This window comes from Seriola aureovittata, chromosome 12, assembly GCF_021018895.1.
Source record: "Seriola aureovittata isolate HTS-2021-v1 ecotype China chromosome 12, ASM2101889v1, whole genome shotgun sequence".
Taxonomy (NCBI): domain Eukaryota; kingdom Metazoa; phylum Chordata; class Actinopteri; order Carangiformes; family Carangidae; genus Seriola; species Seriola aureovittata.
Window position 1 is genome coordinate 21,342,874 of NC_079375.1, and position 22,714 is coordinate 21,365,587.

Below are 22,714 nucleotides of genomic sequence, written 5' to 3' on the forward strand. Positions count from 1 at the left end.
CTAGCTGTCTCTGGATAACGTGACGCAGCTGAAAACGAAGCTAGTTGGTGCTGCGGGCTCCTCCTCCGACTTCACATCTCGTTGGCTGGCCTTTTTCTGGGACACACCCACGGTCTGCCCGCTGGTCTGCTGCGCCCATACATCAATGGCACGAACATTTTACCCTCCATGAGCAGTATGGGTCCGAGCATGAAGTATAATTCTTCTGCAGTTATTCACGTGGTCTAATGAAACATGCCATTTTACGAAATATTGCCTAATTTCATTGTCCTACTTGCTAATTGCAATTGACGATTGTGAGCTCGTTCTTCATTAAAGAAAGCCTGTTAACGACCACTAATGTCTAATATTGCCTTTTTCTCCTGGGAGTGTTTGGGATGTGGTGTGTGGAGAATGACACAGTACAGCATACACTCAGGTTCTCTAGTTCAGTATACAAAAGAATAACAGACTAACCTTTATGCACTTAATCCACAGCACATGGTATCACATTTTGCTCTCTAAATGACAGCTCTCAGTCAACCACAGAGAGGTCAGAGGTCAGAATGATACTGAAAAGCTCAACTACTGGGTTATTGCTTTGCACAGGGTCATGCCCCTGATAAATCCAATAAACAGGGACAGGCCTAACTGGATATCTATTGTGACAGGCATTTGCATCACCTAAAAATTTCACCTCCTGTGATTGTTGAGGTTGGTGCACTCCCCTTAACTAAAGCCTTGATCTTACTACCTTAAAACCCAAAACACCCAGGTAGTCTATTGGTCCTTTGACATTGCATTCGATTAAATCAGTGTGAATAATTGTCTGCAGTGACAGTCATATGTGGAAAGTGAACTGCTATTGGCTAACATTATGACCCATGCTCTTTGATTGCTGTATTGATCACCTGCTGGCTTGATTTAGGTCAGACCTGACACATATCGACTGAATAAGAGACAGTCTCTTTTACCATCCGGCCAGTCGAACACTAAATAACTTCTCTCTACAAGTGGATGTTCAAATGCAGCTTTACTATTTAGATATTTAGCAATATGGTCTGCCTGAACTGGGCCTAATGGAATGGACTGTCTCTGGTGAGTGCAATTTAAGTTTTGTGTGGTTCACTGTTTTTCCAGAGTTTATAATTTATCATTTATAATTTATTCTTATTCCATCAGCTCCTGAAACATTAAAATAATATCAGTGAAACACTAATATCAGTGCGGATGATGTCCTCCAGCCATGCTAATGTAGGGATACCGGATTATATTTGTTTACAGACCTAGATTCAATTATCTAACAAGTGTATTTTTTTGTTTAACTGTTTAAGCTTTCAAATGCTAATTAGCATTTTTTCATATCACGGCTACATTATCTTAAACTGAACAAAAACATAATATGTGAGTGGTTAAAATTAATTATTTCTGAGACATCAGTATTTATCCTGTAGTATGATTTATGTTTTCATCTTTTGTTTGATGTAATTATACTGGCCAATAAAGTAGACTGTTATATGTCATACAGAAAATGAACTCTGAATTTTATTGATTAAACACTGACTGATTTCATAATTTACAGACATGACCAGACCCAGTGGAACAGTATATAAGTGTAATGTTGAAATATCTCACACCAGCATTAGGGGGCAGTAATATCTCACATACTATTTAAAAAACACACTAATCATTTCTCTTTTACTGTGTGACACCCTAGTCTGCCTCTCAACTGATAATACAAAGGAAATCTGAAGCATGAATATTCACATTCCTTAAGTATGAATTCATTGAAGTTCTTCTTTTTTCAGAGCGAGGAGGATGCTGAGCCGAACAGAACACAGAGGTACAGTATGTCGGAGGGATCACAGGTTAAACATATACATATAGTCAGTATGAGCCCTAATCCTGCCTTTATGGATAAAATGTCTGTATAACTGCAAAATAAAGTAAGATGACTGTAACGGTGAATCTTTTAAAGGCTTCCCTATGGGAGGTTTTTCATCACACCCTCACTTTAACCTCTGACCTCTCTCTTTGGGATCTTGACCTCACCTCATAACTTTCAAAACACGTTCTGTAACTCAGATACAGATGCAGCAGGTGAACTGCTCAGTGATGTGGTATATGTGTGCATTTTTACGTGTGGGTGTGTCCTGTTCCTCCTCCTCCTCCTCCTCCTCCTCTAGGCGTGTGCAGGCTGCTATCATCAGTGATGTCTGGAACAGAGTCTCATACAGACAGAGAGGAGGACTACAGGTTCCTCCACAGCATGTTGATGGAGAAGAAGCTTCACTTGCTCTTCAAGGTGAAGACACACTTAAGCAATGCAATGATTTGTGATTGTTTACCTCCACTTACTTCAATTACATCCTTGTCCCACTTTTCTAAGTAAAAGTCCTCCATTCAAATTATTACCTAAGTAAGAGCAGCGTATCCAAAGTAACAGGACAATATTATTGTATAGCATCATACAGGGCCAGATATTGTTACACTGATTGGATTATTATACATGTGGCACTTCAGTGTTGCAGCTGGTGAATATGAAACTAATATTAACAACTTAATTTTTGTTCACTGTTTTACTGTAATGTGTATACTGCTGATCAAGTTAATCTATAACAATGAATCATATTTCATGAGATTATGATACGGTTTGGTTACTATGGTTACAAGTAACTAGTACAATACTTGGCTGTGAAGTGCAGTAATGTAGAAATATAAAAAACTCAATAAAAGAACAAGTACTTCAGTTTGTCAGATCATAAATAAATGAAGTTAACTAAATGCAAACTCTCGACCTTGTTAAAAACAAGGAAACTGGTCACGTAAATGCAGTTTCACTTAAACTAATTTACTGCAATATGTGTTCAGATTTATTCTGACATTTTATAAGGTTGTGCTTTAGCCCTGGTAGCATAACAGATCTTTAAAATAAATTATATTTAATTATCATAAACTAAAATAATGAATCCAGTTGGGTATTCGTCCTGTTTTTCTCCTGATTAGCAGTAGTAGCAGTAGTAGCAGTGTTTGGATTAGCACTAGCATCAGAAGTTGCAGTAACTGTTTTTTTTACTGCAGAGAGAACCTTTATTATGATACTTTACTGACATGACAGATCCACGAGCGACTGAAACGTTTTGAGAAGCGAAGCCCCATCCCCGTCCAAGAACATGCAGCAAGTCTGGCCTCAGATGTAAGTGACTCTCTCCAAACATCTTTTGCAGATAGACACACCGCAGAGGATGACAGTTTGACAGCAGAGGGAACAGGGATGATTTTTCACTGTTTAAACTGTTTCCTCTGTTACAGATGACTTTCCTGTCACACAGAAGCACGAGCAGATCATACATTCCTTCTCATGTGTACTGAATTATGAAATGTTATCTCAAACCTCTGTCACCTCAGATATCATCACTTGAAAGGCAGTGTATTAAAGCAGATATCATTGTGTATCTGTTTGCCAGGAGTTAGGTCACCAAGGACAGTACTGAGCATAAGGCTGCTAAAACCATTTTGTGTGTAGTATAAAGTTTCAGGCTGGAGGAATACAATTAATTTCAGACTTAAGATAAAGTGACAGAGAGTACTGCCACTATAGCTGTGACTCCAAATGATACAAATAGTGTCTATTCTCCGCAGATGTGATTCATATTCCTCCTCATTCCTGTCTACTTGTTTACCTTACTCATTCTCCTAACTCCTGTGTTCCATTTAAATCATCTACCGCCTTCATTTCCTGATTTTCTCTCTGTTGTTCCTGGACAAAGTGCAAAACAAGGATGTTCATTTTACACTTTTCCCTTACTCTGTGCTTCCATTTCGCCTCCATCAGCAAACCACATTCCCCTTCCATTATCTACCTTCTTCCTCCCTTCTTTCTTCAGTCTTTCTCCTTCCTCTTCATTTACTTTCCTTTATCTTCTCCCTATACCCTATGTACTGTAATTCCTGCCATGTTTCCATAATGTCTATCTACTCCTATCCTCTCCCACATACTTCTCTCCATCTCCTTCCCTTCACTCCCCTTGCTTCAGATTCGCTTCGACAGCCACTCTCTGCCTGGCTTAAATCATCAGGACCTACTGGAAGGGCCAAACCATGGGTCTGTTTCCCCTCAGAGAGGCTTCTGTTTGCTCACAGTGGAAACTAATGACCTTCATGCATTGTGTCTCTGGAGTGTGCCGCGACATCTTGAAGCAGTAGAAGTCATTACAGTAATATGCTTGACAAGACGGGCGACTGCACACAGTCACTCGCCGCCTCTCCACTTGCTGCTGACGGTCAAGGCTGCTCTGTTTTAGCTGTCGCCGCAGCTGTCGTGTAGCCTTGAACATTCGGGAACATTTTTTTTTTTTTCCAACAGTGACTAAAAGACACGAAAACCAGAAAAGGCACACAGACAAATAGTTAACATAAAGCAAAGAAACGCAAGTTTGAGGTGAACGGGGCCATGTGAAAGTGCAGGCCATAAGAAATAATAACAGTACCGATGATGATGTGTCACTGAAGTCTGAATCAGATATAAGATAAATTTTACTAACCATTTTTGTCTCTCTGCTTCTTTCTTTGCCTCTCTTGGCTAGTGCAGTGTAGTCTAGAGAAAACCTCACTCGGGCCATGATATAAATGTATACCTCTAATTATAAAAAAACATATCCTGCCTCTCTTTCTCCTTTTCTCTGCCTCCAGTTGGCCGAGGAGCTGATGTATCAAGGCTGGAGAGATGAAGTCAAAGAACTGGTTGCCCTCTTTTCCAAACCCCACTTTAAGGTGAAGAGTATTGAAGAGTATGTGTATTGACCTAAAACTTCCCCAGCTACATCCTTTGTCCAGTCAGATCGCATCACTTCTACAAAGGGAAGAAACTACTAAAAGAAATAGTTCAACAGCCTGAGAGCGAAGCTTGTTTGTTTTCTTGGCTGAGAGTTAGCAGAGTACAATAAATGGACAATAAATATGAAGCTACAGCCAGTAGCCAGTTAGCTTAGCTTAGCAGCAAAGCTAGGAATAGAGAGAAGCAGCTAGCCTGGCTTGTCATGAGTCTCCCAACTTGATATTTTTACATTTGTTTTCTGTACTGATGAAATAAATGAGATATAGCTTAAGGGAGCTGTATCCAGTCTTTGTATTGAGTGAAACCATTAAATATGAAGCTAGAGCCAGGAGACAGTTAACTTAGCTTAGTTTAGCCAGAAGACCGAAAATAGTCTAAATGTAGAAAAAAGAAAAAAATTAAATAAATATCTGGCTGTCAGCACCTCTAAAAGTAACCATTAACACATCATGTCTGTTGTTTCCGGACAAACCATGCTAGCTGCCTGTGTTTTCAGTTCGCTCTCTTGCTGAGTGTTAGCTGAGAAGATGAATTGTATCTGTCCACTGACTATGAAACTATAGGAGACAGTTAACCTAGCTTAGCACAGATATGACAGTGACATCAAGCTTCTCACTTTACTCTCAGCAAGAGAGCGATTAAATGTATTTCCTAACATGTTGAACTATTCCCTGAAGTGACTTCTTCATCTCTGTAACACTACCGCACACACACACACACGCACACACACACATGAACAATCCCTAAACTGTAGTTTTCTATCACTGAAGCATGTCCTATAATTTCCATTCGCATGGACCATCTATGAAGCAAGAATGTAATCCAGTCGGAAGATGTTGTTTTGCTGCCCTCTGCTCCAGTGCCCAATCTGAAAGGATCATTAACAATGAAATAAAGCCACTTATGAATAGTGTAGTTACATGTTCAGTCATTTTTCTTAACACTAAGATAACATTAGAGCTGTAATCTGAGAGCCTAATTTCCATGCAGTCATGCTTCACCTCACCTATTCTGAAGCTGTTCAGCAGTTCAACTGAACACTGGAGCTTACTCACACATCAAAAGGCTTACAGCATTTTGTTTCCTACAGTCGCCTCTTATATTGGTCACACAAAGTGACAAATTAATCCAACTGTAAATTTGATTTAATTTGATTTCACCTCATCATTTTGCTCGCTGAGAGGTGCTGACATCTATTAACCACACCGGCATGGCAGCTAATCTACTCCCTAGTCATGTTTATTAGTGTTCACTCATGTAGAGGCCCAGACTACTCAAATGCATGTTTCCTTATTTCAGATCTGCTGACAGTCATATTTCAGACACACACACACAGTGTATGGTTTTCCAGCGAGCTGCAGAATTTGTGGCTATATTCTTAATGAGGAGCTGAAGCCAGACGAGAACTAACAGGTTTGTTTAAACAGTCTTAATGACCTGTTTGTTCTTGGCCCCAACGCAGGAGCTCACACATACTTATGAGAGACACTGGGTTTAATATTCTGTAAATGAATGTTTGTTTTTTGAAAACCTGTCTCTGAAAGTGGCCAGAGACACATTGCTCACGCGTTGGCAGCTTCTGAGCAGAGCAACTGTTGATGGACACAGGGATAACAAGTAGACTAACTGACAGATGGATTGGCTGATTGTTAAAATTAAGTTGATGAACAGATGTTTCCCCTCCTCATTCTTTCTTATTACAGTAAATTCCCTTTTTTTGGAAGTGTACTTTGTGCGGGCTCACAGTAAGAGATTAACGTTTATCCAGAATATTGTTTTTCTGCAAACAAACCTGGGGTTTTCACACTGCCAACATTAACAAAAAATGAACTTATATGAACTCTCTGGGCTCTGATAGTGACTCATAGATCAATTCACAGTCTCGAACTGGAAAAGGAGCTTTTTTTTTTCGAAGACATTTGTGATGCTTGAGCTGAACCAGTACAACTGCAAACAGAGTGACAGCGAGTGACGTGGGGGGTTGCTCTCAGGTGGCCCACAGGCTGGCAGTGCATTTCTAACTAAATCAAATTTGGCATGTTGGCACCGGCAAAACTGAAGGTTTGCAACCAAGAGGAAAGTGCTGTATTTGGATGCAGGCACTGTAGTGAGTGCAGGCGGGCCAGACAAACTTGTTGGAATTTTTGCACAGCCTCATTTACTACCAAGTCAACTTTAATGATTCCACAGGGATTGGTTACGTTCTTGTTTGAGTACATACAATTTAACTATCTCTAACCGAACCAGTTTAAAATTGTTGTTCTAAACCTGTGTTGGTACCACTGCAGTGACACTGGTTCTACAACATGCCTTCACTTAGACTGGATGATATGAAATGAACAGCCATGTGCAGTGATTACACTGGCATTTGCTCACTATGCTGAGTTCGACAGCAGCTTGACAGCCAGCTTTCAGCCAATTTCCATTTTGTTTGGAGTACACTGCTGACCGTCCTCACCCAGTGCTATTTTTTCCCTGCAAAATGAGATGCATTTAAAGAGAGTAGTCCCAGAACTGCATCCACTCCCAGCACCTACTGTGCAATTCAAAGTGACACACCTGAATCCAGAGCAGTCACTGTTTTTGTGTTTCCCTCACAGGGTCTCCTGTCTGTCCATGACGCTGTAGCTCAGAGAGACTTTGAACCTACTCTGCCGCCAGTCCCTGATGATGTCCTGGAGGAGGACGAGGATTCAGTCAAAATTGTCAGTCTGGTCAAAACCAAAGAACCCCTGGTCAGTAAACATTAAATTAAAAATTGAATCTATCTTACATGAAATGTTTGACATTTTGGGGAAATCCACTTACATTTTCTTGCTCAGAGGTTCGGTGGTTAGGTAGTAGTGGCGGTAGTTTAGCTTAGCTTTGCATAAAGATCCGAAATAGGGGAAACAGATGTAGAGATACTGTATACTGTCACATACTGGCAGATTTTCTTTGTATCTTTTGACAGAGCCAGGGTAGCTGTTTCCCCCTCTTTCTGGTCTTTATGCTAATCTAAGCTAACTGCCTGATGGCTAGCTGCATATTTATGTTAGAATACACACATCTCTCAGCAAGAGAGCAAATACACATATGTCCCGAATACAACCTCTTGGTTGAAAATAAAGAAGCTTGAAGACTGCATTATACACTAAAATGTTATGTTGTTAATCATGTCAATGGCCCAGAAATAACAGTTTGCCCTGACTGTAAACATGAAAAAATTGTTCACTCTACCCATAAGCGTTCTTACAAATGCTCTGAAAGGACAGCTGTACGCAGCTACATATATGAGCCTGTTTCTAATTTGGTCTACCTGGCCTCACAATGAACATGAAACAAACTCAAGTATTTAAGTTGAGACAACCATGTAACAGGGTAAGTGCACCTAAAAATGTTTAATTTGTACGGCCACAATAACTGACATACACAAGCAGTTCAAAGGAATAAACATATCAGAGCTGAATTTATCTCTGTGGACTGAATTTATGACATGTTTTCGACTAGAAAGTCAACTAAAGCCGTGTATGCCAAAGCGTAGCAGAGCGAAAGCTCTTGCAATGACAGGAAACATAAGGAAAGGCTCCTGCAGCCGCCTGGATCACCTTTGCCTCTGGGCTGCTGCTCACTTTCTTCAACTAGGAATTTACAGAGTCAATTCTTCCACATCTTTGTTGCCATATATCTGCTGTGACGCACAACATAGTTTCTGCATTATTGTGTGTAAGTGTGTGTGTGTTTGCAGCATGTGCAGTGTATGCACTGCAAAATATATGCCTCTTAATGGAAGCCTTTAAAGCAGTATTTTGAAATTGAAGGGATTGGGATCATTTCTTTTCTGTTTCTGATGTAAATCAACTTGTTTCAAGGTCTTTAATCATGGCCCATTTTCTTTATACTACTGGAATGAGCTGCCTAATTCCACCTTGGTCCAAGCCATTGTCACTTATTTCTGGAAATTTCCTGGATCAAGTGAAACTGGACTGAAAGCTAATGAAACTACAAAGAGCACATACCTCCGCCAAGGCTGCAAAATCCTCTAAATTTGTTATTTTAACAATAAAAAAAAGTTCAATTTTTTTTTTATTTGCATCTGGATGAAGATCACCATAAAATACGTATAGTGATGGACAGCTGTGGAGTACCTGTGCCAGATTTTGTCCATTCAAGCAGGCCCAGTGTTTCATTAGAAAATACCAATAATATTAAAAAAAAATGTCCTCACATGCAAAGTCAAAATTCCTTAATAAAAAAAAAAACTTCTGGATCCACATTTAAAAAAAAACAAGCATTTGTTTCTTAATCTGTGTGTTTTTACCAAATTTCATTGAAACCTGTTGACAGGTTTTTGAGATATCGCACTAACTAAAAGACAAAAACAAACACTGCCAAAGAATAAACCTACTGGTGGAGATGAGCTAATATTTTTTATGAAAAATAGGATTTTGGGGAAAAGTATGAGAATAATTAACTTAATGACGGACATTTTCTGCAGTGTGTGTATTCTCGTGTGTTAGTGGCTGTCCTTTCAAAAGTGAATGCGCTTAGGACCAATAATAAAGAACATACTTTTGTATTGATCCCAAAACTAGATTGGAAGGGGACTGACCTTTTTCTGACTCGCTCTCTTTGATCGATCCAGCATGTTCCTGTTTTCCAGACAACAGGGTTACACCCGAGCGTGAGCTGATTGTAGTCAGCTACATAAGATGCTCTTTCCATTGCGATTTGCTCCATATCAGTAACATCTGTTGAAAATAATGTTGATTTGGATAACCTTTTCCCAGCGCTTTGTGTGTTACATGAAGGCAGCTGGCTAAATGGTCCCCTCTCGATACAAATAACCTTCACTGGAATGAAGTGACTCTAAATAAGAAGCTTGTCTGGGCTCTAATAAAATCAACATGTTGTTTTCACTCTCCATCACTTGACCTCTTTGCCTCTGTGCATTTCCTCGTGTGTTTCTCCATCATTCTTTCATTAACTTATCACCATCCGCAAGGGGGCAACAATTAAGAGGGATAAAACCACTGGGGCTATTGTAGTGGCGAGGATCATGCGAGGAGGTGCGGCTGATAAAAGTGGTAAGCTGATAATCTCTCAGTCATCACAGTTATATCCAATCCTGTACCTTTATGTTGTAGTAATATTATGACGGTCTGTAGTACATGTATGTTACAGAGAAGAGCATGTGGTTCAGTTTTCCGTGTGTTTTTCCAACACTCTGAAGGACTGATCCATGAAGGAGATGAGCTGAAAGAGGTGAATGGAATCTCACTGGAGCACAGGAAGCCAAAAGAAATCCTCCCTCTACTGGTTAGTTTCATCTGTTTGCCTCAGCCGTCTTCTCATTGGATGTTTCTGTTTCGTTCTGTCCTCTTGCTCTCATGCTTTTCTTTTTTCTTTTTCAGCTGTGTAACTTAAAGGCTAAAGCTGGCTTTGTTTTATATGTTTATTTGTGATTGTTATTGTCAAACAATCTCATGAAAAGACAATAAAAACAACAAACTGTCAATCCATCTCTCAATAACCTTTTAACTGCTCTACTGTCTGTAGCTCTCAGCTCCAGCCCCAGATGTTCCTACTGAGGATGTAAATCTTTAAAAATAAATAGTTTGATTTTTAGAAAACGGTTGAGTAATTTCCTAAGACAGCTGGGCACTGTAGTTTTTTTTTTTAGCAAACATTCAAACAGGAGTATTTGTTTGGGGATATTTCCTAATGCCAATTAATCCACATCTGGTTTGCTGTTGACTATTCACAGCAGCAAGACAGCGTATTTGGAAATAAGTCAAATTAAACTGTTGTCCCCATGTTCACGGTAATGCAGGAACTTGTTATCCAGTTCAGTGGTGTGGCTCACTGACAACAACGGAGCTCTTTGACACAGAGGAATAAGCTGTATAAGGCCTTAGTTACAAAGGTAATCCTTTCTTACTGGAATCAGTTAATTGTTGGTCTCTGTTATTTTCACTGGCTTTGTGGATTGTGAGAAAAACATAGACCATCTGCTATCCTCTCCCTCAGAGGAAGATGAAGCTACAGACAGGAGACAGTTAACTTAGCTTAACAATATTAAATTGAAATTATTTTTATGGCATTTTTTTTGGCTTTATTGGACAGTTGATTTAATGAACCAGATGAGCACACTACCTTGCGACCTTTAAAGGAGCTATAGATGGATTTTTTTCATTTGGACAGGCTAGCTGTTTCCCATATTTCAGGTCTTAATGCTAGGCTAAGCTAACTGGCTAGCTTAGCTAGTTGTAGATTCATATTAGCGTACAGACATGAGAGTGGTATGAAACCTCTCACCTAACTCTACGAAAGACGGATATATGGCTATTTCCTGAAGTACTAAATGATTTATCTCTGATGTCACTGTTCTTGCACAGGCCTGCTCTCAGGGTGACATTACATTCAAGATCATTCCTGCCTCCTCAAAGGAAGAAATGTCTTCAAATAAGAAGAAGGTACAGTAAATATTAACTAAACGTATTCGTATGTGTGCTTTTTATGTTAGCATGCAGTCCGGCTGCATGGGGAAAGCTGCCCACCTGTTTTCAGTAAGACGAGATGAAATCAGTGGTATCTTGTGTATTTGGTTATGTTTTGTGTTTCTGCCACGGCGCTGTCACTACAGCAGTGCGGTTGTCAAGAAGTAAATTCAGATCAGACAGTCAAGGACAAGCTTTTTATCATTTAAAGACTCGATGTATCATTTTATACACATCCCATCTGTTGAGCCGTATCCACTCAGTTCAACATTAACAATAAATCTATACACCTTATGTAGAAAATTTCAGGCTCCGCAACCCTCTTTGTTTAGAGAGATGGAGTGTATGTCCAAGCTGGAACCTGTTAGAGCGAGCATTATGCAATTGATTAAGACAAATTATTGTCAGTGATTGTGGTCATTTCTCAAAAGTGACACCAACATATTGAAGACACACCAGACAAAGATGCACTTTGGCAGGATACAGAAGTTCTATGAAGCTGCAGTAGAAAAAGAGAAACATGGATAAATAAATAAAGTAGAAAGTGCGTTTCCTTTCGTCACCAGTCTGATGGATTAACATATTGAACGATTCTCTTTCCTAAGCTCTTTGTACGGGCTCTTTTTGACTACGATCCAAACGAGGACCCCACTGTCCCTTGCAAGGATGCAGCAGTTTCCTTTAAAAGGGGCGACGTCCTTCAAATTGTCAGCATGAAGGATGACACCTGGTGGCAGGCTTGTCACCTCGCAGACAGCAGCAATCGGGCAGGACTCATCCCCTCACAGCAGCTACACGAGAGGTGGTCTTTTTTATGCTTTTGATTCACTCACTTTAACAACAAAACCCTATCATATAATACCTTCAAGTCCTTTTAATAAAGTCCTGTTACGATTCAGCCTTTGTTTTTATCTGGTTTCCCACAGGAGAGTTGCACTACAGCGACCCAGAGCCCTGTTCAAGCCTCGGCGAGTTAAACCACCAGGTGCTGAGCCGACGTTTGTCCATAAACTCACCACACCTGAAAAGAATAAAAACCTTTTAACACTTTCCAATAAACACATTATAGCTCCTTCAGTGCTAAGCTGAGGGGTGACAGGTCGTGGTCAAGGTCAGGGGTGAGCTCTGCCACCCTCCTGTAATACTCACAACTTTTGTTTTCTCCACATGCTCCACAGATGAGGGGGGAGGTATTGTCTGTTTAAATTTGCTTTTGAAAACTTACCATCAGAATGATTGACATAATATAATACACATGTATATTTTAGGTTTTGGTTTTGGTTTTCTAAAGATTTAAAGAGTTGTGTTATCCAAAGATAATAATCACGTAATTCTCCCCACATCATATTTCCTAAATGGAGAGGATTCTGTGAAATGTTCCTTTGTTGTAACCAAGCAGGTTTAAAGTATTTGGCCAGTGTGATTCAGTGTGATTTAGTTTTTCACTAGCAATCATTTTGTAAGAGTAAGGTAGTTATTAATATTTCTAAAATTGTGGATATCATGTCTAAATAAAACTATTATTAGAATTTCCAAAGCAAAATATTAGGACATTTGGGTCAGCACATATGTTAATACTTTGAGTATGAAATTTCAGAGTAATGCACATGTCATCCCTCTGTGGTTTGAATCCACAATTTCCTCACTCTTTCCTTTTCTCTCTTCCTGTTTTTCCAGTCATGGAGGATGTAGACTATGGAGCTATAACAGGGATCCACATTGGTGAGATGTTTGACTTGTTCCACTCATATCCCACTGATACTGGAAAATGGACCAGTATGATACAAGGCGATGCAACTCATGGCAATCCACAGCTCACAACAATACACATATATTGAATATGTATTGAAAAACAGATGGAGAAAAATCAGCAAGAAAGGAGACCCCAGTTATATTTACCCCACAGACCAGTTCATGTGATGATGTAGTTTTGTGGTTTGGAGATTTAGGGGGAAGGACTAGAACAGCAAATGTGGTTTTAGCTTTCCCATTTATCCCATTTGTCTTGATCTCATGGATTGGATATGATGTGCTTGTGTGTATTTGCCTGTGTGCATTTGAGCAGTGCAGGATGTTCGTATGGGGGTGTGCACTTATGGCTGATTGTAAAAAGGCTCCTTACGTCTATACAAGGCATGGTAATTACAGATGTTGCATTATATCAGTTCTAAGAGTCATGTGCATTTAATAATGTGCATTTCATCTTATCTCAGGCCAGGTTCCACCTGAAGACGTGGTTCAGACTTTGTGTTTCCTCTTTTTCTGGCATGTAGAGCCTTATTGATGCCGCACGACTGCAGGACTACATGCGTGTGATCAGAGAGAATCTAGTGACATGGTGGAGTATTACAGACACACAAGTGAAGACATGTTAAAGAGGGTAAAACCAAGCTAATAGCTTGTACTCACACCTCTCTGCCACTCACTAAACAGAGCAGACAGGTGACAGGTGTGACTCTCGCTCGCACAGCAATACTGGTGACTCTCTGTAAGGTTTGTCGAAAAAGTTGCTGCACATTTTTTTGCTAGTAGCTTTTCTGATGAAAAAATAGTCATTAAACCAAACCAGTCTGAAAAGTTGTTAAAACTATAGCGTCAAAGCGCAAGCGCTAAATTAGCAACACTGAGTCAGTTGGCTTAGATTAGCAAAGCAAGACTGGAGGCAGACAGGAAGCAGCTAACACCCGTAGCTGGATCCCCCCGCCCCCCATTCTTGATGCTTAGCTAAGCTAACCGCTCAGTTATTTCTTGTTATGTCAAATTTGTCAAAAAAAAAATCACACAGAGAGTTTTTTTCTCTCTCTTGTTTCTTCCTGTATAACATTTTTGATGACTCATCTTGAACTTAGGAGTGTATACTTACACTTATAAACTAGCTAGCTAACCCTGCCCACCAGGTTGGGGGTCGCTGTAGCCAGAGTAGTAGAGAGATTTTCTGGTAGCAGATAGCAAAATTAGTGTCATATCACGAGGTTTGTTTAGGTATGAGTTGGCAAAATTTTCTTTGAAGAATATTGTTGAGGTCTAAGTTAGTGCATTCAAATTTGAAGGATTTAATTACAATCCCTGTCATAACTACATCCAGCCCGTATTTTGTCTTTCACTATGTCTGTTTCACCTTGACTTGAACGCACAGGTAACAGGGTGGTATCAATGTTTCTTGTCCCACTCTCAGCGAAAAAGAGAATAAAAGTATTTCCTCAAATTCTGAACTATTTCTTTAAATGGTTCCAGTGTACTTATGAAAGACTATGGTGCTTCATACTCAAGAGTTAATGTCCACTCCTTTGCACTGCAGGTCAAGGCTCAAATCATATAATCTTGAGGTGTGGGGTTGACGCCCAGTATGTAACCACTCTGTCTTATCTCCCCTCGCACCCTCACCTCAGACTGTCTAGTAAGCAGAAATATCTTGTTGCATCTTTTCGGCTGAGAGCATTTTCAGTAAGAGATGAGACTCCCACTGCCAGGATTAATTCAGATTGTACTTGTACTTCAGATGTTTTCTTCTAGACTTTATTTCACTATAGGAAATAAGATTTCTCATTTTCTGTATAACATTGGTTTTATACAGTATGTATCACCCCTTTACATCCATGGGTGAAATCATCAGTTTAAATCCCATGTAAACAAAAGTTGGAAATCTGTGCCCGTAGTGCCATGTTTCTTAGAATGAAGCCCGAAGAGGAAATGGACAGATATGCTTACAAAGTGAAATTACAGCTGACGTCAAAGAAAGCCTGGCACCATCACTTAGCTGCAGTTAACATCATGAAAGAGAGCGAGACTGCCAAGCCAGGCCAGACCACAGCTGCATGGCAGACACTGGATGTCAGACGGCCTACAAGCCACACATGACAGACCGAGTTGTTGTTTCTTGACTGAGATTGGTGCTGTTCAGGAAAGCGCTCGACTCCAGACTTTGGGTGGCAGTGTTGATGGTTTCTCAAATGGTGATGTACTCGTCTATTCCGCCTCCTATTCCTATTGGAGCTCTCCCTTCTGTCATGTTTTAATTAATTGGGGTATCTGATGCTTTTTAATAATGTCTAATAATTCTCGTGTTTGAACTTTTATTCAAGTGACGTCCAAGTGTTGCACCAGGTGGAGCATTGTTAAATGGATGGTGAATCATGGGAGGAAATTAAGTCCTTAAAAAAGCAAGCCTATTAAGTTATCTCAAAACTGTGATAAAAATAAAACAAAACAAAACATAGATCAAATAGACCGTCATGGGGATAAACATGACCTCGATTTAGCATTCCTCTTCCTGCTGTCTGTCTCGCTTGGGTTGGCTTAAAGCTGCATTGATCAATGTGGATCAATTATGTGTAATGTGAAAGAGGTCACTTATAGCAATGAACCCACAGTGAATTGTCACCAGACCTTCAAGTTCCCCTGTCCGAACCCTTTTAGCCTTTCTTTTGGTCTTTGTTTTGGTTTCATGGCCCGCGACGGCTCATTCTCACTGCTCTCATCAACCTCATTTCCAGCCACAGCAGGTAACTGCTAGCAGTCAACGATAGACAGACAAAATTAGCAACTAGCTGATGACTTAGCAGAGCGTTTAACAGCTAACAAGCCATATTTTAATGGACTTATATTCATCAGGTGTGTTCATCAGAAATGTGACCCCAAATGAATCATAATGTTGCTCTGTATCAGCTGGATATGTAAATGCTAACACACTCACCATATCAACATTATAAGCCAATAATATGCCAGGTCTTGTGTTGTGCTGCGTTCAAGTGGACAAAAAAAAGAAAAGAAAAAAGAAATCAATTAATGCAGGTTTTAGGGCTTTTCACAATGGAGATATCCTCCTGCTAGGTTTTTAGTAATACACCTGACAGGTGGGTTGGTATACTTAACACACAGCAAAACACACACACACACACACACACACACACACATACGTACAAGACACACTAATACACTCACAAAGTCTAAGGCCTCTCTATCCCTTTCCCAGCTGGTTTAAGAAGGAGTTTCCGACTTGGCAGAAAGAGCAGCCGGGCCAGAGAAGCGGCTCGGTCCCGGAGGTGGAGTGCAGGGGTACATGGCTCACTCCGTCCCCCGACCTACATAGAGGTGATCCCCTATCGCAGAGACTCCAAAGACAGACCGCGTCTGGTCGTTTTGGTTGGTACGTATGAGCTCAACATAAAGCCACATCAACAGGCAGGTTCCCATGTTGTGTGGAAAGTTTGTTTTCAAAGCACAATGCAGAATAAAAATAGGTTCCTATGCTGTGAATTAGTCTAACATCGCTATATACAAAACTTACACATGGTAGTTACTGTGGTAATATACACACAGTGGTCAGTTGTGTTCTGTTTTATATTACCCTGCTGCCTGTTTTTTTTTTTTTTTTTGTCCATGTAAAAAATCCCAAATAACGTGATTCCATTCACTAAAAGGACAGTATTATTGAAGCTGTTGTTGATCAAAAGAAAAAGTAACGCATTGATGAAGATTTATGTTCCGACTCTTAAGTGCAAGAACGATCCTTTCCCATCAGAACCACGTAAACACTGTCAGAAAACTCCAAGTCAGAATATATTGTGTTCTCTTAAGTTACCTAGTGGCCCACCCCAGATTCACTTCTCTGCCAATCCTGCAGGCCTGCTCTATGTATTTCTGAGCTATATCCCTCCCCAGGGAATTTCACATTGAGCCCCGCTGAGGGTCTTTTTAATGTCATATTACGATACAACTGTAGGTCATCTGTGACTGAGGGGAACAGAAGAAAGACGAGAAGAGGAGAGATGGAAGAAGAGAAAAAAAAAATAAAAGTGGAAGGTAGAGAGAAACACGATGAACTGAAGAGGTGCAAAAACAAAACCAGATAGAGAAGAGATAAATGATAGATGAATGGAGAAAAAGGGATGAGCGGATTGTGAATAAGATCCCGCATAATGTCAGCCAAGTGCTCCATCATCAAACTGGAACAGTTAAGACAGCTTGGATTTAGATTTAGACCTCTTTAATTGAGTTGGATCTTCCCCCGACTCTGGATTACGTTTTACTGTCTGCTGTGAAGGCCCTTCATTGACCGGAGGTCATCATTAAGAATATATAGCTTATTGGCAATGAGAGTTATAGACAGGAAAACCAAAACCTGGATCGCTAAAACAGGACCAGCTGGATAATGTTTGATCAGGTTGGAAATATATCCTTTTTTGTTTGCATTGCGTACGCACTTAGAGTGAAACAATAGACAGTTATGCCCCAGGAAAGCTGGTGAAAGTGACTGTCAGCCACTTTAAGCCCTGCAGATTGTGTAACTCTTGAAAAGAAAAAAAAAAAAAGGTCAGAAGAAAGTATCCACAGAGACCGGTGATGCTCTTCTCCAGTTCTTTGGAGCAGCTGTGAAACACATTAGCAGTGTAAGAGTGGAGAGTCTATAAACCTGATATTTTGTAATGTATCGAGCTCATGCAACGCAGTGATGGAAAAGGCAGGTATGTCAGGAATCCTACTTTCAGACAGCGCTCCATTAGAGTCTGATGCAATCTGGAGCTGGAGAAACCTGCAGGAGAAGAAAATCCCAGATGCTGCAGTATGTGTGTGTACGCATGTGTGTGTGTGTGTGTGTGTGTGTGCGCGCTTCATCCTGTGCATCCTACACTATAATGACACTGATACTGTGTGGCTCTGCAGATGTCACCTTTAGATGTGATGCTATGGATTTTCCAGAGGGGTATAGGAGCGTTTAACCGTTCGATAGAGACACAGACAGAGAAAGAGCGAGGCTGGTTTTCAGACTGAAATCAGTATGAAATCAGAGCTCTGTCTGTCTGACTCTCTCCTTCTCTGATGATAAAGACAGATGTGTCACCAGATCACTAAGCCTATTTAATGCTGGACTTGTCGTGAGGAAAACATTAGTACACAGTGATATTGGGAATGAATACCCACATACAGAACACAGTGTTTTGATCTTTGCCTTCAGGGCCCAGCGGTGTTGGCGTCAATGAGCTGAAGAGGAGGCTCCTGATCTCCGATCCTGACCGCTATGGCGTCACTGTACCGCGTAAGACGGACATCTTCAAGTTTCATAACTGACACCTTTACCTCCTGCACATTAAATGTTTTCTCACCTTTTTGAAGCCAAGTTTCAGCCTCTTGTCGCCTGTGCTCTTTCAGACACCACACGTGAGAAGAGGAGGCAGGAGAACGAAGGGATGGATTATCATTTCGTATCAATTCACATGTTTGAAGAGGACATTCTCAATCATAGGTAGTGCAAACGCAGGTGTCGCTCTTGAGGTTTCCTTTCCCATGGTGTTAAAAATAGCCTCTCTTGTGTTTCGCTCACTCACTCTTCCTCCCCCTTTTTAATGGGAGTGATGTCCACCATTTCGGCTGCTGTCTCATTACCATTTTCTGTATTCTGTGTCTGTCCTGTTTCTTTCTGCCTCTAGGTTTATAGAGTATGGGAGATTCAGAGGTCATTACTATGGAACAAGTCTAGACTCTGTGCACAGAGTGATGGCTGAGGGCAAGGTCTGCATCCTGGATGTACATCCTAGTGTAAGTATAATGCCATCAAAAACAAACAAAAGGTTGTTTGAGTTAAAATAATGCACATGTCCTTGGTGAAACTCACTGGTGCTTCATACTAACCCAAAAAACAATTGCCTTTGCAGTAATGAAAAATTACAGTTTTTCCTCATATGACCTGTTGATGTTTTTAATAAGTTTCCAGAGTTGCAGAGTTTAGTTCCTGGCAGTGATACTTCCTGTTTGGCCTCCACTGAACACAATTGACAGTGTTGACGTGGTGGGAAGTGAGTGAGGGATCACATGCCACTGCTTTGTCCCGGCGTCTGTACTGATGAGGGATGGGATAGTGTGAACCCCCACGAGTTACGAGCTGCCGATCACGGGCCTGTCAATCAAGAAGGCGCCGATGACTCCATGTGTATCAGAAGAAGCACAGAGCTGTCTACACTCTCCCCCGGTCGACTGTTGGGAGTTAGCAGTTACAAATACTGTGGTACATGAAGGCAGTCCAAAATAGCGACAAAGGGAGATATAAGAGGCGAAATAAAAATAAAGATTAAAATTAGATTTAAAGTGGAGGCTGGTGACATGCTGCATGTTATTGTCTGTACACCATTTATAGAGTCTGGAAAGTAATCCCACATGATTCAGACCAAGAATGCTGTCATCAACTGTGCTGCCATCCGCTGCACAAAATCATATCCAGTTGCAGCATTTAAGGTGATTCAACATTTACCACATTTGAAATAATGCTAGTAGCTTCACGGCATACAAGGATGTCAAGATGGAGTAGTTTTGATTTTCAGTGCTTTCATGCCAAAGGGCCGATCTTCTGAAATCTTGGTCTATTCTTTTAATGTGTCTAAACTGTTTAGATTTATAAATGCTGCTTTCATCTAATCCCCTCCCTTCTTGTTTTTGTCATTACAGAAAATAAAGCATGTGTACACATCCGAATTCAAACCGTACGTGGTGTTTGTGAAACCCCCGCGTATCGAGGAGCTGCGCCTCACCAGGCGGAGAGCTAAATTCATCTCGGATGAAGAGGACACAAACCCAGTCAGGATCTTTTCAGTAAGAGGAACCGTGACATAAATACACAACACACATTCCACCAGGCAACATGTGAGAAGTCAGGTGCTCGGTCCATGTCTTGTAACATGCAGGGCGGTGTGAGGTCAAACAGCTTGGCCTTAGTACAGCCACCCAACCCACAGACACACACACACCTCAACTCGCTTACTCATGCACACACCTTGCCTTACACATGGCTGATACTGTGGTTTGCATTTAAGAGACATTTAAGAGACAGGGGGAGTTACAATGCTTGGTGGGTGGCTTCTTGTTCCACAACGTACGAATAGGTGAGTTCATTTTATCCAGAAGATGAAGGGATACGTGTCGTTCGTATATGCACCAGTCTGACAGAATGACTGAAAGAAGAGCAAGGTATGTTTAATGGTACATGTGTTTCTGGACAAAAAGATGCTGGGTCACTTTCATAACCCCCATCTGGCTCCTCAGTCAGTGTTTGCTGCCCACGTTGCCCCTTATTAAACCCACAGGGTCACACACCTGTGTCGCAGCGTGGCTGGACTTCGCCCAGTACACAAGCAGCACAGCCATATTGTACAGGGCTGTGCTTTCAGCTTGTACTGCAGCTGGTGTGAAAAGGCTTCTTATCCTTTACTCTCAGCGTGTAACGATGTGTTACGCCTCGTAACAGTAGAGCTGAATGGTCGCGCGGATCCTTCCGTATCCCTGTTATGTTACAGTATGTGCAGATTATTGTGAAACAACGCTTCTCGGAGAATGTTTTGTCACCATATGGCCAAGCTTTAGCTGTTCTGTTCCATCAGCAGCGTTTGTCGTATTGACAATGATATCATCATAAATCATTAGTTGCTTTTACTGCAGGTTCTTTTCTTCTTTTGCTTGAAAGGTAATTAAAGGACACAAATCAAACCAGCTGAGAGCTGAATAGGAGCTCATATGTTGCATCCTGTGTTTACAGAGGTGCTCTCTTTTTACAGGAGGAGGATTTTGAGGACATGATTGAATTGGCTGAAACCATGGAGAACCAGTACGGTCACCTGTTTGACAAAGTGATTGTTAACGGGGACGTGGCTCTGGCGTTCAGGGAGTTGAAGGCCGAGCTCGAGAAGATCGAGGAGGCAGAGGTCCAGTGGATTCCTGCAGAGTGGATTCGCACCTCACCAACAGCAGCACGGAGAAGTTTCGGTCATTTGACCGGCTGGATTTGAACTTTAAGCTCTTGAGACACACAGGAAACTATAATTGGCTAAGTTTCTCCTGGTAATGAAAGCATTTGTCTTATGAATGACTTTTGACAGAACTGTGCTTTGATGAGGAATATGTCAACCAGATGTTTTCTTTTTTCATAGGACACACAAAAAAAATGTATTTATTAATTGTAAGATATGTAAGAAGTCAACACCTTCAACCTCTGACACTGAATTTCTGTCATATTTTAAATATTGTTCCATTTGTAAACAAGTGCTGTGATTACCTCAGTTTTCCACAGTGTCCCTCAGTGTGTATCTAATTAGGCAAACAGAATCCATCTCTCTCTCTCTCGTTCTCCCTCCGTCTGTCTCAGAGCCAGTTTTTCTGTTGGCATTTGGCTGAAATAACGTCGGCTCGCAGGACGAAGAAGAGAAAAAAAAAAGAAAAAAGAAAAAGGAAACTCTCCAGAGCTTGTGGCTGAGTGTAATCCTTCCCTGCCAAGTCGCAAACATCAGCATGTAATTATTCTGACAGCTGCTGCACTTCAATTAACTGTAATGTACACCAGAGAAATATTATTAGTAGCAGTCGGGGGAGACATTTTGCCAGAAATATGCTGGAGAAAATAGGGACACAAACAAGAAAACAGTCGATCAAAAACATAGACAAAGCAGAGTGAAAACCTTTTTTCTGGGTGTAAGTTGTAGACTTGTGTATATATTGTTTACATTTCATAGATGAGGACTATAAAAGTTGCTGCTAGTTACAATCACTATAATCAGCATTATAGTATCTTGGCTGTTGAAGACTTTCAGGGCTTGAAATTGTGTATTTTCAAGCACCCAATGTTGAAAATCAACTTCATTAAAGAATATTAATCCTGAAAAGGTCTTTTTTTTTCATACGAAAGAAAATTAAACATAATTGGCAGTGACTTTCAATTAGGAACACTCCATTAAGAATAAATACCCATATCTGAGCATCACAGCTGCAGATTCTACTGTTCTCCTTCACGTGAGCTGCTTCTCCTACTTCTTTTTAACGGCTGCATTTCTCTACATTCACGGTGTTTCCTCTCACTTTTTGGTTGCTGTGCTCAATTGGGTGTGAAGGAGTGTTAATGTGTCTATCATGTTGTGTTTGGGAGGAAGAGGGAGCAGCATGATGTGGAGAGACCGTAATGGCTTTCAAGGGACTCGGGCCTTCGCAGTCGCACAGAGAGAAAGTTGTGAGCGCTCAAAGCTAACTGTAAAAACGAGCCTAAGCTTGACATAGTGGATTAGGCTGCAGGGATAAAGAGCACACCATCACGTCTCAGGTATTTATTTTACCTTGGCAGGCTTATTGTCGGTGTCAAACACAACTAAGTACACAAGGAAGACAGTGCCACAAACGGAGCACTGGATTGGAGATGCACTCATTGGCGTGTCTGCATGTTTCCTGGTCACCAAAACCTCCAGACCAGTCTGTCAGGTCAACAGTCGCACTTCTGCCAGGCCTGAATCCGACCTCAGCCAAAGCGTGGCAGTATAATTTCATCACACCACTGAGAATCTGCAGGCACCCTCTGAGATCATAACGATGCCATTAAAGACACCCGAGTGATCCAATGAAAACTCACCGTTTTATGTTCACTGCAGCTCCCACTTCAAACATTGCACAG

The 22,714-nt window shown here is 40.9% G+C and overlaps 1 protein-coding gene across 1 annotated transcript; it reads left to right on the forward strand.

The window, feature by feature from the left end:
- The first annotated feature begins 1,058 nt into the window (after positions 1–1,058).
- LOC130178713 (MAGUK p55 subfamily member 7-like) lies at positions 1,059–21,928 on the forward strand. Its single transcript, XM_056391162.1, has 17 exons — positions 1,059–1,077; positions 2,166–2,284; positions 3,098–3,175; positions 4,672–4,752; positions 7,417–7,551; positions 9,801–9,882; positions 10,029–10,114; positions 11,194–11,271; positions 11,901–12,097; positions 12,222–12,281; positions 12,953–13,017; positions 16,268–16,441; positions 18,251–18,331; positions 18,445–18,538; positions 18,723–18,831; positions 19,735–19,878; positions 20,838–21,928. Exons 1-17 carry the CDS (start codon positions 1,059–1,061, stop codon positions 21,066–21,068), a joined length of 1,833 nt encoding a protein of 610 aa, XP_056247137.1. The 3' UTR covers positions 21,069–21,928.
- The last annotated feature ends 786 nt before the right edge of the window (positions 21,929–22,714 follow it).

Excerpts from the sequence above, each read along its gene's own strand:
- LOC130178713 (XM_056391162.1), top strand. Across the intron at positions 2,285-3,097 it reads AGCTTCACTTGCTCTTCAAG|ATCCACGAGCGACTGAAACG; the intron begins GTGAAGACACAC and ends CTGACATGACAG. Across the intron at positions 4,753-7,416 it reads TTTCCAAACCCCACTTTAAG|GGTCTCCTGTCTGTCCATGA; the intron begins GTGAAGAGTATT and ends TTTCCCTCACAG.